The 16,038-nt window shown below is 49.0% G+C and overlaps 1 protein-coding gene and 1 long non-coding RNA gene across 2 annotated transcripts in view; both read right to left on the bottom strand.

Moving 5' to 3' along the window:
* Window positions 1-16,038, bottom strand: part of LOC134495998 (uncharacterized) — a 159,640-nt gene that overhangs the window by 39,907 nt on the left and 103,695 nt on the right. Inside the window, exon 2 of the long non-coding RNA XR_010067858.1 lies at window positions 12,128-12,258. This is a non-coding gene — a long non-coding RNA (uncharacterized LOC134495998). The remainder of the gene's footprint in view (window positions 1-12,127; window positions 12,259-16,038) is intronic.
* On the bottom strand, window positions 1,540-12,962 carry LOC134495994 (asialoglycoprotein receptor 1-like). The gene is given in 10 exon segments (XM_063301709.1): window positions 1,540-2,920; window positions 3,564-3,670; window positions 3,980-4,131; window positions 5,179-5,271; window positions 7,482-7,553; window positions 8,524-8,553; window positions 8,556-8,618; window positions 8,827-8,952; window positions 10,651-10,755; window positions 12,798-12,962. Coding segments are annotated over 9 exon segments (867 nt in total). The 5' UTR covers window positions 10,724-10,755; window positions 12,798-12,962; the 3' UTR covers window positions 1,540-2,769.

The raw sequence follows: 16,038 nt of genomic DNA, 5'->3' as shown, positions 1-16,038 counted from the left end.
GAAAACTGCAGGGGCTTGTCCGGACAGTCTCCGATTGAATGGATTAAAAAAAAAAGTCTGCTGGAGGAGATGCTTCATTGCTGACTCTGGCAGGTTTCTTCCCCACCTGCTCATCACCGCTGCAGTTTCTTTATGCCCTTTTACAAACATCGTCAAAACTGGCGCTTGGCCACAGCGGCCCTCCACCCCCTGCAAAGGCCACATTCTTCCCTTGTAATCAAAATGAAATCCAGGAGCAAATTACTCACCAACTCTGCCCAGCCCTGTTTCCCAGGTAGGGAAGAAAACAAACTGGATGAGCCCTGAAAAGAAACTGGGCCGAGGAGCCGCCCCCACAGAGGCGATCCTGCGCCTCGTTTTCAGCGGCACGTAGACGCGTCTGAACGCACACCCTCGGTGACCTGCCACAAACTTTCTGGGTCTGTTTTCCGGAAGCCGGTCACATTACAAAACCGGCTGCTAATTTCTGACTTGCTGGCTGAGTCATCGAGTCCGGGACCTGAATCGGATGCCTTGAGGAGTCCCAGGCTTCCCGGCGCGTCGGCCTCTGCCTATGGAGTGCTCCGGCCTCTGAAGCTCTCCAGAACGTTTTCTTAAAGATTCCCGCTTTGCCCAGGGAAGGCCTAGAGAGGTCCATTGGACAGCCTCCTGTCCGCGTGGGAGACTAGCAGGGATGGCTCGAAGGGCCACCTTCAGGCTGTGGGACGTTCCTGGAGAATCCAGCTGGATTTGGGGGGCAGCGAAACGCTTGTGGCCTGATCCAACTTCAGGTTTCCTCCAGAGCCCTCCATTCCTGCATTCAGAACCCTCAATCGTAGACTGAGATTTTCAGCCATGAGGATGCGCATGCCGCTCTGCTTTGCCAGGTTAAGAAACATTGTTAATCCAAAGCATGGACAAACACATCTTGGCTTTCTGCCCTGACTCAGAGAAGGTGAGTAAATGGAAGAGCCAAGGCCCTCTCCAGGTCAGCCTCAGCAAAGGTGTCTCACATCCTCTCTGCTCCGTGACAGACAGCTCAGCGCACCCTGGCTGGGGCGGAAAGCATGTTTTGGCACCTACCAACCGGCTGCACCAGCTGTTGCTTGCAAGTCACGTCCGCCAGAACCTGGAGTCACTCGGTGAGGCAGTTTTTGAGAAGAACCGGGGACTGGTTTCCACCAGCAATGTCCCCACAGGGCTAAACTCCAACGTGGCTGCTGAGATCCAAGATGGCAAGCAGCGAAGGCCCGTGTTCTGCTGGCTTTAATCTTTTCCCCAAGCCTATCTCTCTCCATGGATAAAGGAATACAGACCCAGCGTGCCCAGCCAAGGGAAGGCACCAGGCTTGGAAAGGTTAAATCTACTTAATCCCTGACTCTAATTGCTAAGGAATTACACCCTTCTGTGCCCTTTGCATCAGCTGGCCCCTGGCACAGTCAGAGAGGCAAGAGGGCCATGCTGTCTGCTCCTGCTTCTTCCTTGGTCTCCAGAACCAGCACATTCCTGCAGCAAAATCAGATTACTTGCCTAATGGACGCTGAGTACCCGGTCTGAATGTTGTGCATCACAGAAACCTTTAATGCATACACATCCAGAACATATGGCTGAGCAAAATGATTTCTCTTAGCAATGGAAGGGGCCAAGCTTAATTCAAACATTTGAAACTTGTCCCCTTCAGCTAAATTTTCAGTTAAAGCATATTGAGGACCTAAATCATCTGTTACAGGTAGTCCTCGCTTAACAACCATTCGTTTAGTGATGGTTCAGATTGACGACAGTGCTGAAAAAACTGACTTATGACTAGTCCTCACACTTATGACTGTCACAGCGTCTGCAGTCATGTGATCACAATTTGGGTGCTTGGCAACTGGTTTGCATTTATGACTGTCCCAGCATCCCATGGTCATATGATCACCAGTTTCAACCTTCCTGGCTGGCTTCTGGTAAGCAAAATCAACGGGGAACCATGTGATTCGCTTAACAGCTGCCAGAAAAAAGGTCATAAAATCGGGTCAGATTCTCTTAATGAGTGCTTTGCTTAGCAACTGAAATTTTAGTCCCAGTTGTGGTTGTTAAGTGAGAACTACCTGTAATTGGTAAGGCCTGTACCATCAGCTTTGGTATATTAAATGCTAGAAAACAGACCCCATTTTTGATCTCTGCTATGCAAATTTTGCCCCAGTGAGATGAAATGCCACATGTCTTCTCCCTCCTTTAGGGAAACTGTCAGCCAGTGGTGTTGGGTGGGTGGGGGAAGGGTAGCATGAGAAACATTAAAAAGGGGCAGGGCTTCAATCCCACCATTTTGACTTTTTTGTCCCCTCCCAGCTTGCAGATCCCCCCTACTGTCGGCTTTAGGTTATTAACGAAATGGGCAGCTTCAGTTAGTTAAGTGAAAGGTTCAGAAAAAAACGGCTCAGAGGGTCATGGGGTGCAGGAAAACAGGCTGCTGAGATTAAGGGGGGGGCTGCCAGGGAAGCCGAAAGAGGGGACAGTACGGGAGGAGGCAGGGGGAAAGGCAGAACGAGCCACCGTTGGGCGAGAAAGCAAGCAATGGAGGAAACATGAGGAGGCTGACGCGGCTGTGTGGCCAGGGTGCCAACAGTGCCCCAGTGCCCCAAATGTTTTGGGAGGACGTGGAAGGCCAGCAGTCACACAATCTGACATGCCGGTTCTCAGGACAGGCAGGAAGAGCTTGGGAACGAGGGGAACCTGGCCAGCACACAGTCCAAACCAGGACCTGGTGGATCCGCGGCCAGGGACAGCCGGACTGGTCGCCTGCCCCCCTTAATTGTTCATCTCCATTTCGCAGACCCAGCCGTAGTCTCGTGTGCAGTGATCATCGTTCCAGCAGCCGTCGCGGTGAAGGTGGGCACAGTCTTCCCCGCCACCGAGGCTGTGGCCGTACCAGTTGTCCGGCTGTTCGGGGCACCAGTCCCTGGGTGAAGGAGACAGGATTGAGTCACTGGGTCTGTTTGGGCATGACTGGCTGGCAGTGTTTTTTTTTTTTTTAATGCTTTCAAGCAGAATAAAACCAGCCCCTCCAGGAAAAGCAGCCATTACACGTTACGGAGGGGAATCCACTGATCACGATCCATGAAGAATCCGAATTGGGGAGGCGGGGGGGGGGGCACACTGCCACAGGGTTAGATCCTGAATCCAGTCCTCTTCAATATTTTTATTAATGACCCAGATGAAAAGTTGGAGCACGCATGCTTCAAATTTGCAGATGACCCAAATTGAAGGGTACAGTTGCTAACCGCCCAGGCAAGAGAAACAAAATTCAAGGCGGTCTGGGCCGGTTCTAGAAATTAAACCATAAAATGAAATTTAGCAGAGGAACAGTGCGAAGTTCTTCACTGGGGGGCCAAGCCAAATGCACAGATATACTATAGAGCAGGGCTTCTCAACCTTGGCAGCTTGAAGACGGGTGGACTTCAACTCCCAGAATTCCCCCGCCTGGGCTAAGCGGGGGTGGTGGTGGGAGTAGATGGCCTTAAGCATTCTGCCCAAGGGCTTCCTCAAGGCTGCCTGTCAATGGATAGCCAAGGGCACCCCCTACCCCCATCTGGTGAACTCACCGTTCCTCAACAGTGTAGGGCGACCCGTCCACCCACTTCCAGCTGCCGCTGGAGTCCGACAAACCAATCCACATATACTGAGGCCTCACACGCACCGCCACGAATTGCTGCCAGGAGAGAGGAAAAAAGTAGCTTCAGGGCACCCCAATACCCCAAACTCTTGGTCTACAGCGTAGGAAGGCCCCTCCCAGCATATGATAGAGTTGGAAGGAATATCTAGCCCAGTGTTTCTCAACCCCCACAACTTTAAGATGGGTGGACTTCAACTCCCAGAATTCCCCAGCCAGCATGGCTGACTGGGGAATTCTGGGAGTTGAAGTCCACCCATCTTAAAGTTGTGGGGGTTGAGAAACACTGGGCTAGTTCAACTGCTTCTTGGGTCAAACACCGGAACAGGTAGAAACACCACCACCTACTTGTTCCTCAAAGGAGTTGATGATCACCAGGTGGGCGTCTTGCATCTCGCACTCGGCTTTGGCTTCGTGCCACGGCTTCCCCACCCTGGACTCCCAGTAGCAGCTTTTCCGAAATGCATCCCAACCGTTTGGACAACAAGCTTCCGCTCGATCTGGGAAGGAAGAAAACGGGCAGGGATGAAAGGAGGGGGTGGCTTCAGCCATGCTGGACTACAACACCCATCACTCCAAGCCACCACTGCCTCTCCTTCCTCGGGAGAGAAGCCTGGGATGAATTGATAGACAGTTGCCAGGACTTGGGAACAGCATCAAGAATTGTTTGCTATTTTGTGCGGAGCTTCTCCCCCACTGGTGGAATGTGGGATTTAGTTATTTCACTTATTAATTTGTACACTGCTCACAGTTGCGTGGCATTTAAATTGAATAAGTTATTATAATTAAAATAATAATTATTATTATTAATTCAATTTATATAGCCACCCCTCTCAAACACATGACACCGGATGGCTAACAGAGAATAAAAACAAAATAAAAACATCAGAAAAATGCAATATGCCACACAACTGGCAGGAACTGTATGCCCCAAGGTCAGGGGAGAGGATCTGCACAATTTTTGTTAGGCACACAAAGGAGGAAGTGTTTTTCAACTTTGGCAGCTTGAAGATGTGTGGACTTCAACTCCCAGAATTCCCCAGACAGCAAAGAAAGAGACAGAGACTCAAGATGTTTGCATCTCTGGACTCCTGTCCAAAGAAACCATGGGCACAGTGCTCCCAAAGATTAAAAGGATGCCTCTTCCCATCCCCTATGATTAACTTCTGGAATTCATTCCAAGCAGCAATCTCCAGAATAGCCATCAGTTGCTGGGGACCAAGGGAAGGGATCTTCCCACCATGCACTGGTCATGAGCATCCCCATCACCCCAGCCACCGACAGGAGACGGAAGTCAAGGAAGCCCATCAGGACAGCCTGCAGCCCGGGACTTCGTTCTGCCAAGTGAAATGCTGAAGGCTGGAATAGCATCCACTCCTTGGGATGTGCGAAGATTTGAACCCGAGGCTTTGGCCAGGAAGGCTGCAGGCCCCAACAGAGGAGGAGGAGGAGGAGAAGCATGGATCTGCCTCTTCTCCGAATCGGTGCCCAGCCCCATTCTTTGCATTCCACACGCCCGGCTGCACGCCCGCAGTCTCGCTCCAAACCTGTTCGGTTGAATTTAAAATCCTGAAAGTCGCAGTTCAGAGCTAGGTGACTCTTCCGCAGCTCCTTCATCTGGTTTAGGAGGTGTGCAGTGGCTGCAAAAGTGAGAGAGAGAGACATATGTTAAAAGACAGAGGCTTTCCCCAGGTAGGAAACTTCCCCCAATTTGCAACTCATCCCACATAAACAGGGAGTCAGAATTCTAACGTGTGGCTGTGCTGGCTTTAAGCAGAATCTGATTTTTTTTCCTTTGAGTTTGTGGTTTTCCCACAGCAGCAAGAATGCAAAGTGTTGGCAATAACCTGAGCAATCCATGGGGAAACATTTAAAAAATACTGGCAAGTAAGTTCTGCTCCAGGGAGGAATTCTGCGTGGAGTCAGGCAAGGGTGTCCACAGAGTCATGGTCATAAAAGTCAAGATGGCGGCCACAAAGGTACAATAAAAATCCCACTTTATTTTTTTATGTGCACGCATAAAAGCCAGGCAGAGCCTTGCACCATCACCGCTGCCATCTCGACTTTTATGACCATGCCCTGCAGAAGAGTTATATTCTCCAAATGGTTTGAAATCTTCCTCCAAAGTTCCTTAAAAAGTTCATCTCCAGATAATTGGAACATTTTATTTCTAGGTAGTTTTGAGGGAAAGGGGATGAAGTCAGCCTTCAAACAAGACCTTTTTCTCTCATCTTTAGGGTTTCCCCACCCCTCAAAATGGATTAATTAGCACTGAGGTCCCTGTTAGTCTATCCCACTCCTCTATTTTCCTCTTTGAGCCCCCCCCAAATCTTCATTTTTAGGAGAGCTCTGTGGCACTTCCAGACTGATCAGCCTAAAGCAGTGCTTCTCAACTTTGGCCACTGGAAGATGTGTGGACTTCAAGTCCCAGAATTCCCCAGCCAGTATGGCTGGCTGGGGAATTCTGGACTTGAAGTCCACACTGGCCTAAAGCAACCAGATTTGCCATTAAGAGAAGCCATCTATTTACTAAACCCTTATAATTGCCCATGTCTATAAGTGGAAGTGTTTCAAATTTTTATATATGTATGTACACACACACACACACACACACACACCTTGACAATCAAAGAGCATCCGTGGGGAATTAGGGTGGGGGTGAGGTGTCAAAAGAGTCAAGACTCCTTAAATGTTTTAAAGTAAGTTTTAAAAAAAATAAAGTTAGGGCAGTGCAGGTGGCCATCTTGACTTTTTTGACCTCTTATAATGCCTCTATTTCTTTGCCTTTTTTAATGGGTAGGCTAATAGTTTCTGCATGTAAGTACGTTGTTAAAAAGCTAGCCAGAGACAATGGAAATCAGTTAACTGGATCAGGGGCGTCTGCAGGGGAAGAGGGTTTTTAAAACTTCAGGATGACAGCCGCAACTGGGCCACTGAAGCCCCGCCCCCTTTTTATGTGGATTGTGTGGTGGCGGCCACCGTCTTGGTTTTATTGACCCCTCCCCATGGATGCCCTTGGCAGTCCCCCCCAACACACTTTGTACTGCAAGCCTACAAGGATGGGCAAGTAGATAGAAGGAGTGGACTGTTGTGCCCTTCATAAGCGCCCGCGTGTGTGTAAGAGTGTAGAGAGCACAAACATACTGCACCACAACCCCAGAGCCCAGTGCTTATCAAAGAATTTCTCCAGAAATCATTCCGATCCTTTACACTTGGAGAAAGCAAAGCCAAGAAACCAACAGCTTAAAATCCATATGAAAGAAGGTCCCAACGCCTACATCTGCATTGGCTTATATCGGTCTGCCTACATCTTTCCCCGTTTTTCTGTGTGCCAAGGAAGAAACGGGCAATGAAAATGGCCAGTATCAAATGCCTTAGAATGCCAGCCCTATGATGCTGTTTCCCATGGGCCATGCAGAAGCTCCTTTGGCATCCAAGCCGCCCTCACTGTAGGCGTCATGTAGGAATTGTGGACTTTTGCCAAACAGCGACCCCCTTCTTCTGGTTTGGCGACTTCGACCAGGGATAAAAGCCACTCTTCCCAACCTGGGGCCCTTCAGATGGGTTGACTACGGTGCCTGGGATAATGGAAGACATAGCCCAATGCCCAGAAGGCTCCCAGTGAGGGGGGCTGGGTTCAACATTCACTCGGAGAAATCCGTGCCCCCCAGTAACTCTGAAAAGGCTCCACGGGGTTTATCTGGGAAAAAGGGCACGTTTCCCCCATCCTTTCCATTTTCCATGCCTACCCGTGGGAAGCCCTTCCTTCCCATGAGTGCCTGGTGTTCCCTGCGACAGACCCCACATGCAAAGAATGGCCAGTCGGGACTGCCGGCTTTTGCCCCCTTACCTCCATTTGCCTCCTCCGTCAGTTGCTTCACTTTTCCCTCTACCTCCTGGAGTCTTCCCTCGGCACCGGTCTCTGCAAGGCACAGATGGGATTGTTGTGAGCCCAGTGCAGTGTTTCTCGACCTTGGCCACCTGAAGAGGGGTGGACTTCAACTCCCAGAGTTCTGGGAGTCAACTGGGAGTTGAAGTCCACCCCTCTTCAGGCGGCCAAGGTCGAGAAACACTGGTCGAGTGCAAGAATGATGCTAAACAGTATAAAAGGGCCCAAAGAAGGAAGCTATTAACCACACAATAGGGAAACAAGGTGGTACGACAAGCCCCTGTTGACTTAGTCAAGCTTCTTCCTGGACCAGGACGTTGTTCTTCCACAGATATGAACTGGGGCAGGGAACCCTGCATCTGGGCGCAATGCCTTTTCTGTCGGGCATCTTTCAGCCCGAACTGGGCTCTCTGGTGTTTCTTTGAATTCTGAAGTTGGTCACCTTTGGCCACCCAGATGTGTTGGGAATGCCGTAGAAGCCCCCTACAGATGAGCTGAAATCCAACGCCTCTGGAGAACGAAAGGTAGGGGATTCTGGCACTGGGCTAGATGACCGCTGAGAGCCCTTGCCTTCCTTATCTTCTCTGTTCTGAGGATTCCAGAAAGCTGCTTTGATGAGTTACGTCTCTTGACTGAACTCACCTCTTGAGTTTATTGCTCGTTTTTCTGTTGTGCATGGCCCAGAGTCGTATAGTTTTGAGTTGGGCAGCCCTTTATATCCATCAAATGAATAAATAAATCAACTTCCTTGGCAGCTAACCTTAAAAGAACTTGGGGGGGGGGGAGGGAGTGATTCCAGGATTAAAGACTCATTCCAGACTAACTTAAATGCTATCCGGGAGCTGGTTTTAGAAGCAGTAGTATTTTTATGCGCCTAAGCACAGGACCAGCTCATTTTAATTCCAGGTCTGGAGTGCAGCGCTCGGGAAAGATAGCCAGCTCAAGAGCAGAAATCAGAGGCAGACCCGGAGTTTTAGATTCTTCTCCAGCCTGCAATGCTCACCTTTATCCTGAAGAAGCGTGATCTGCTTCCAATTGTTTGATTGAGACTCCCCAGAGTCTTGTGGACGTCCTGCAACTGAGAGTTGTAAAGACGGCCTGGGAAGCAAAGAGAGGAAGGGAAAAGCCTTGAGGTAGGGGAGGGAAGAGGCTCTCATTTAGTCCTAAAATTTTGTCCTAACTTTTGCATTTGCCCCATCTGTGCTCAGCCTGGTGGTCACCTGGTGGTCCCCAGTTCCTTTGCCTTTTGCTGTGCTCCGACCACAGGACCCTATTTTCCAGCATCGTCCTATTGCAAGTCGCTCACCTTTGACACCAAACACAATCACCGTGAGGGTGAGGATGAGGATGAGTCCCAGCAGGATTAGAACCAGACGTCGGCTGGGGAAGATACGTCGACCCCAGGTTTGGCTTCGGGGAAGCTTTGGAGGGTCTAAGAAAAGAGGATCCGATCACTGGGTTTTTTCCCAAACCTCGGCCTTAACAATGGGGTTTGTTTATTTCATTTACTCATCTATTACCTGCATCCATCACAATTTTCAGCAGGACTGCCATGTTGGGATTTTAGTGAACATCCCAAGGAATCAGGCATCCAAACTCTAAGTATGTCCATGCACAAAATATGTCTCATGCAGGCCAACCCCTTCTTTGCTCCAGCTGGTGCCGTAGGGGAGGTCTAAGGCAGTGTTTCTCAACCCTGGCGGCTTGAAGCTGTGTGGACTTCAATTCCCAGAATTCTCCGGTCAGCAAAGCTGGCTGGGGGATTCTGGGAGTTGAAGTCCACACAGCTTCCAGCCGCCAAGGTTGAGAAACACTGGTCTAAGGCAAGGCGAGTAAAGAAAGGAGGCCAAGCAGAAGCAGAGCAGTAGGAAGGTCCGTGGAAAACGTAGTAACTGGAAGGGCGGGAGTAGGAGAGAAACCGGAATCTAGCCCACAGTGGAACTAATAAGAAAGAGGAAGTTATCGCCTTCATCTGACCCAGCGCTAAACTCCTAGTCAGTCCTAGATGTAGCCTATAATTATACTTGTAAAAGCTGCCTCTGCATCTGGCCTTCCTAGTATTACTGAGTCACTGCTCTGCCACCAGTAGGCGGAAGGGCCCCTGCCATCTTAATTAGCAGCTTTCTCTCGGTGGCCTCTTTCCTTCTTACAAAGTACCGATGAAGAGGCCATTCAAAACTGCTGCCAAGAGCTATGCGGTTGCAGCAGCCTAAAAACGTATTAATGACGAGTCTAATAAATAAAAGAAGCAAACAAACGTATGAATCGTCTTGGAGCAGCATTGAACAGGAAGCGCGAAAAGAGCAGAAGCTTTTACTTGAAGGTACAATACCCCTTCTGTGGCACTTTACTAATCCAGATTGGGTAACTTGGAGCTACCACTGGATTGAATAACAAGCCTCTGCAAAAACACTTTGGAAAAAAATGGGGGAGGCAATGCAAAGCAAGAAAACCAATAAATCTTAGCATTCAACAATTAAACCACCTCCTCCAAATTGTCGACAAGATACAGGTGAACGATGGATGGGGGTCAAAGGTAAAGCTAGTGGTAGTCCTCGACTTATGACCATTTGTTTAATGGCCAAAGTTACGACAGCACTGAAAAAAGTGACTTGGGACTGGTCCTTGCACTTATGACTGTTGCAGCATCCACACAGTCATGTGATCAAAATTCAGGTGCTTGACAACTGGCATGTATTTATGACAGTTGCAGCATCCTGGGGTCATGTGACCCCCATTTGAGACCTTCCCAGAGGGGGGCTTCCGACAAGCAAAGTCAAGGATGGAAGCCAGATCACTTAGCAACAGCAGCAAAAAAAGGCTGTAAAATTGGGCACGGCTCACTTAATGACCGCCTCACTTAGCAATGGAAGTTCTGGTCCCAATTGTGGTTGTAAGTTGAGGACTACCTGTACCCTGTTCCTCTTTCATTAAGCTCCTTTGTATATTACTCATGACTTTTCAAGAAAGAGGGGGGGGCAAAGTCTGTTAGAAGATGGTGCCCGCTGGCCAAGAAGAGCCATAGACTGATGACGAAGGACTCTAGTGCCTATCTGGGGGCTAGAAAAAACTTCGCAAGAACTGGGCAAGGCACAACCAGTCTGAATGAGAGAATCTGGCCCCTGCGCACCTTTCTTCCTGGGTATGTCGTCCTCATTCTCTGCATCAAAAGTCACGGAAAGATCCTGGTAATCTCGGATCATTTTGAGACGCTTCCCCAAAGAGGCCCAAACACCTGGAAACACAAAATGATGTCACAAGACCCCACTGTCAGAGGATGGGCTGGGCTCAGGGACAGTTCGCCCTCCTTCTGTTTCTTCAGGAGGGGCTCCTGACCACATGGCTTTTAGGTTCTGCCTCCCGAGCCAGATTTTGGCTGGGGCCTTGTGAGTTATCCCCAGAGGGTAACTCCTTACCTTCTGTCTCAGGGAAGGATGCCCAGGGTACAGTCTGCACCCCTTCTTTCCAAAGTCACCACTCCTGGCAGGGGCCAAGTCTCCCAAACTCCCCCACGATCCACCGGGTCCCTGGCATGAACAACAGAGAGCCCTAAATGAGAAGGACTGGGGGGCTTCCTGCAGAAGCTAAGAAGGTCCCATCAGGGCCACCCAGCATTTGCAGTCCCTTCCCCTGCTCCCTGCTTCCCTCTCGTCAGGAAAAACAGGCAGTCCCAAGAGGGCCTTTAAAGATGAGTTTTTAATATACAGGTAGTCCTCGTTTAGCAACCATTGTCATGCTCCCGGATCAAATGTTCCCAGAACATCTGATTGGACTTGCATGCATGAATGGAGTTCATGCGCATTGGGACCTGCGGGTCAGCCGAATTGGGAGGGGGAACATGCCAGGAGTGTGAAAGCATCTTGTTTGGGCTGTCCCTGGTCTCCAAGGTCAGGCTGCCGTGCTGTGGGAGACATCTGCATGGAGCTGAGCTGACCGGCACAAAGAGGGGGCGCTGCATGCCTGAGGAAGGGAGCGGGTTTGAACTCTTTGGGCAGTTTAACTTGGGGAAAACACAGGAACTTCCATTCGCAACTTTTTCACTGTTCTGCGTGCTATGCTCCATTGAAGCAATTTCTACTGTTCGTTTGTCTGTTTGTTTGTTTGATTTCTACAGCCGCCCATCTCAGCAAGTGACTCTGGGCGCCTTACAACAATAAAACTATAAAACAGTTGAAACAATTACAATTAAAACAGTTAAAATATAAAATAAATACAAAATAAATATAGGTGGCTGCCAAGTAAGCAATAAATAATTATTAATGATTGTAACTCATAATTATATAAAATAATAATAATACATAATTACGTATGAATTGAATTTGATGGCAGATTGAGTAATACAGTAATTACAACCATTCATTTAGTGACAGTTCAGAGTTAGGTTGGTGCGGAAAAAAAGAACTTATGACCGGTTCTCAACCTTACAACCGTTGCAGCGTCCCTGCAGTCACATGATCACAATTCGGGCACTTGGCAATGGGTTCTCATTTATGACCGTCACAGCATCCCGTGGTCATGTGATTGCCATTTTCGACCTTCCCAGCCAGCTTCTGGCAAGCAAAATCAATGGGGAACCACATGATTCACTTAACGACCATGTGATTCACTTAATGCCCACAATGATTTGCTTAACAACCACCGCAAAAAAGGTCGTAAAATTGGGCCAGATTTGCTTAATGACTGCTTCACTTAGCAACCAAAATTCTGGTCCCAGTTGTGGTCGTTAAGCGAGGACTACCTGTACTTGCACTGATTAATGAACCTAAAAGTCTACTTTTAAGAGGAGAAGAGATTTTCTCTCTCCACTCCTGCATTCTCTTGTTGCTGTGGACTATCAGCCTCCCCCTCTGTCTCCAAACGCTTAAATTTTAAGAGACACTCCCTTGCTGTGCAGACCCTCTGAAAACCGGTCCCTTGATCTTGCCTCCTGGCCCTCCTGGGCGCTTGTAATACCAAAAGGCCAACATGGCGTCTCTTCCAGCAGAGAACGGCCAAGGCCGCAGGGGTGACTTCCAAACCGTCCACCTGGCTTTAGGGCTCGTGGGTGGAACAGCAGTGTCCTTTCTGTCCTGCTGGCTTTTTCCAAACGGCCAGCCCACTGGCCTGCCCCAGGGAGATTTCCAAGGGCCGGGGGCCACCCATCGGGGGTTGTGGGCCCATGGCAGCAGGGAGGGAATACTCCAAGCCCCCTGCCCCCTCCGCACCCCCAAAGCCTCCCCGATTGTCACATTGCAATGCAACAGACAGAAAATCATCCCGTACGCGTAATCCTGTTACCTTTTCCGCATTTAAAGCCACTCCATGAACGTGTTTTTTCGTCCCGTCCTTGCCTGCTTGTCCCAACCCTGCCTTCCTCTGGAGAAGGGCCCCTGGATGGCTCATCCAGGGCCAAGCACACACACACACCCCGCCCCAAGAACCCTAGAGGGAGAAAGAAATGGGCACAACCTGCAACGGGGACGTGGTCAACCCTCCCTATCGGACTGAGGTTCAAGGGCCCCGGTCCTCAGGTGCCGATGGTTTCACTTCTTCCTCGGTTGATCTTTGCACTGTCAATATGTTTCTTTCTGCAGGACGTTTCAAGCTTTCAAAAAGTTTGCCAGGCTGTGCGAAAAGGGAAGCACCTCGTGCGTTCTGCACGGCTCCCCTTATACTGTGCTCTGAGCTCAGCTCCTCCCTCGGCTCCGTCCCAGCAGAAGCCAAGCCCCCGCGGGCACCCCTTCAGAGGAGCATTTCCCCAAACAGAGGAAAGTACACAAAACATGATGCAATGTGCATGGACAACAGACCACGCGAGCCTACGCAAGCCATACATTTACTTTTAGCTGGAGCAATGGACACGCTGTCTTTATGCAGAGCGAAGCTGGAAGGAGCCAGGGCGGCTCTGGGCCATCCGTTGAGAAACAGGTGGACAAAGGCCAGAACAAGAGATCGGTAGAGGCGGAGAGCGGCAGTGACTTTTATGACACCAAAGAGGCCGAACAGATACCTGTCTTCGAAGAATTCTCTCTGAAGATTTGCAGGCTTCCAGCACAGCCTTCCCTAACCTGGTGCCTTCAAGATCTGTTGGGATTGGCTAGGGGCTGGAGGAATATGGGAGATGCAATCCCAGCATCTTCAGCAAAGGATCGTTACCTTGCCGTGGTGCTGGAGCTTGAGCACCTCAACGATGCCATGAGCTAAACCGTGAAGGGCCCCCCAAGACGGGAAGGTCGTGACAGAGAGGTCAGACTAAATGCGATCCCTGGGGAGGGTAATGGCAACCCACCCCAGTATTCTTGCCGTGAAAACTCAATGGATCAGTACAACCAGAGATAAACATTAACAATCTCAGATATGCAGATGATACCACTTTGATGGCTGAAAGTGAAGAGGAACTGAGGAGCCTTATGATGAAGGTGAAAGAAGAAAGTGCAAAAGCTAGCTTGCAGCTAAACCTCAAAAAAACCAAGATTATGGCAACCAGCTTGATTGATAACTGGCAAATAGAGGGAGAAAATGTAGAAGCAGTGAAAGACTTTGTATTTCTAGGTGCAGAGATTACTGCAGATGCTGACTGCAGTCAGGAAATCAGAAGATGCTTAATCCTTGGGAGAAGAGCAATGACAAATCTCGATAAAATAGTCAAGAGCAGAGACATCACACTGACAACAAAGGTCCACATAGTTAAAGCAATGGTGTTCCCTGTAGTAACATATGGCTGTGAGAGCTGGACCATCAGGAAGGCTGAGCGAAGGAAGATCGATGCTTTTGAACTGTGGTGTTGGAGGAAAATCCTGAGAGTGCCTTGGACTGCAAGAAGATCCAACCAGTCCATCCTCCAGGAAATAAAGCCAGACTGCTCACTTGGGGGAACGATATTAAAGGCAAAACTGAAACACTTTGGCCACATCATGAGAAGACAGGACACCCTGTAGAAGGTGCTGATGCTGGGGAGAGTGGAAGGCAAAAGGAAGAGGGGCCAACCAAGGGCAGGGTGGATGGATGACATTCTAGAGGTGACGGACTCGTCCCTGGGGGAGCTGGGGGTGTTGACGACCGACAGGAAGCTCTGGCCTGGGCTGGTCCGTGAAGTCACAAAGAGTCGGAAGCGACTAAACGAATAAACAACAATCCCAACATATTTGAAAGGCCTCCGGTTGAGGAAAGCTGTCCTAGCAGTTACTGATCATTTAGTATGTCTGGATGGCATACAGCTTGAGCAGGGAAGCTCAGCTGAGAAAAGTTCAGGAGACGGTTACGAAAGCAACTGGCTGCCAGCATTCTGGTTCAGCAGAAGGCCGATAGAAAGAATAATTAAAAAGTTTGTGCCCTGAAGTATGTATGTACACTATTCATTTATTTATTTGTTTGTCACATTTCTTTGCCACCCAATTCTCATGTACAATGACTCTGGGTCGGTGTACAGATAATAACAATATACAGAGATTGTACTGATTCTAAGTGGGAAAGAGTGCAGATCTTGGAAGTCCTGTAACCCTGCCCTTTTCCTTTTAAAAAGCTTGCTAAGGAAGACACAGTGAGGTTTATGCTTGACAAGCATCATTTTCAAGTTTAGGCAGCTGCCGGAAAGCTCAGCACCCACTTTTAAAAACTTACTTTCTGCCGACACCCTACAATATTGATTTTCAAGTTCCTTCTATTTTAATGCTTTTAAAAAAAAAATCTGAAATGATTTTATAGCTATTGTAAGCTGCTTCAAGATTTTTTGTAACGAGAAGTGATGGTGCGAGTTGCAAGTTAAACTCAGATTAGGAAAGAGCCTATCTTTAAAAAGTTGACCGGGCTCAATAGTTCTCTAGATGTATGAGAAAGAAGAAGGCTGGGTAAGTTAGCGTATAAAATTCCTGGCATACTTCGTTGTGTAATTTAGTTAAGGACAGAAAGGTCTCGTTAGAGAAGAACAAGCTCTGGGGAAGAAAAATCAAGATTTGTGCAAAGGGTTAGATGAACAACTAGTAGCGTTAACAAAAGGAGGGTGGGTGACAGGGGTTCCGGGGGGGGTCAAAGAGCCAAGGTGCCAGTTGTGCCCGTGTGATCAAAGCCCCTCCTCTTTTTTATGTATGCCGGCAACACACATAAAAGTGGTGTGGAGATCATGCAGATGTGACCACCATCTTTACTCCTTTGACAACCCCTGTGGATGTCCTCTGTGGGGGTGGGCAGCGAAACCCAAAAACCACAGTATTCCACCCCCCCACCGCCCATAAGCACAAAAATATTTTTTCTGGCTCTGTTTTCTTTTCACTTTAAGGGCTTCCCGATATTTGATATAAACGACTGAGTCATAAGGCATAATTTCTTGATGACACAGATGACTCGGCAGCAGCATTTTTCAACCATGGCAACTTTAAGACGGGTGGATTTCAGCTCCCAGAATTCCCCAGCCAGCATGGGAATTCTGGGAGTTGAAGTCCACCCATCTTAAAATTGTCGAGGCTGAGAAACCCTGCTCTACAACTCTTTGAAGCTGTAAAAGGTATAGATTTGCCTCTGCTTCGTCATGGCTAGTGGAACT

Source organism: Candoia aspera, chromosome 4 (genome assembly GCF_035149785.1).
Source record: "Candoia aspera isolate rCanAsp1 chromosome 4, rCanAsp1.hap2, whole genome shotgun sequence".
Taxonomy (NCBI): domain Eukaryota; kingdom Metazoa; phylum Chordata; class Lepidosauria; order Squamata; family Boidae; genus Candoia; species Candoia aspera.
Note: the sequence above shows the minus strand (reverse complement) of the source record. Positions and strands in the feature narration are given on the sequence as shown.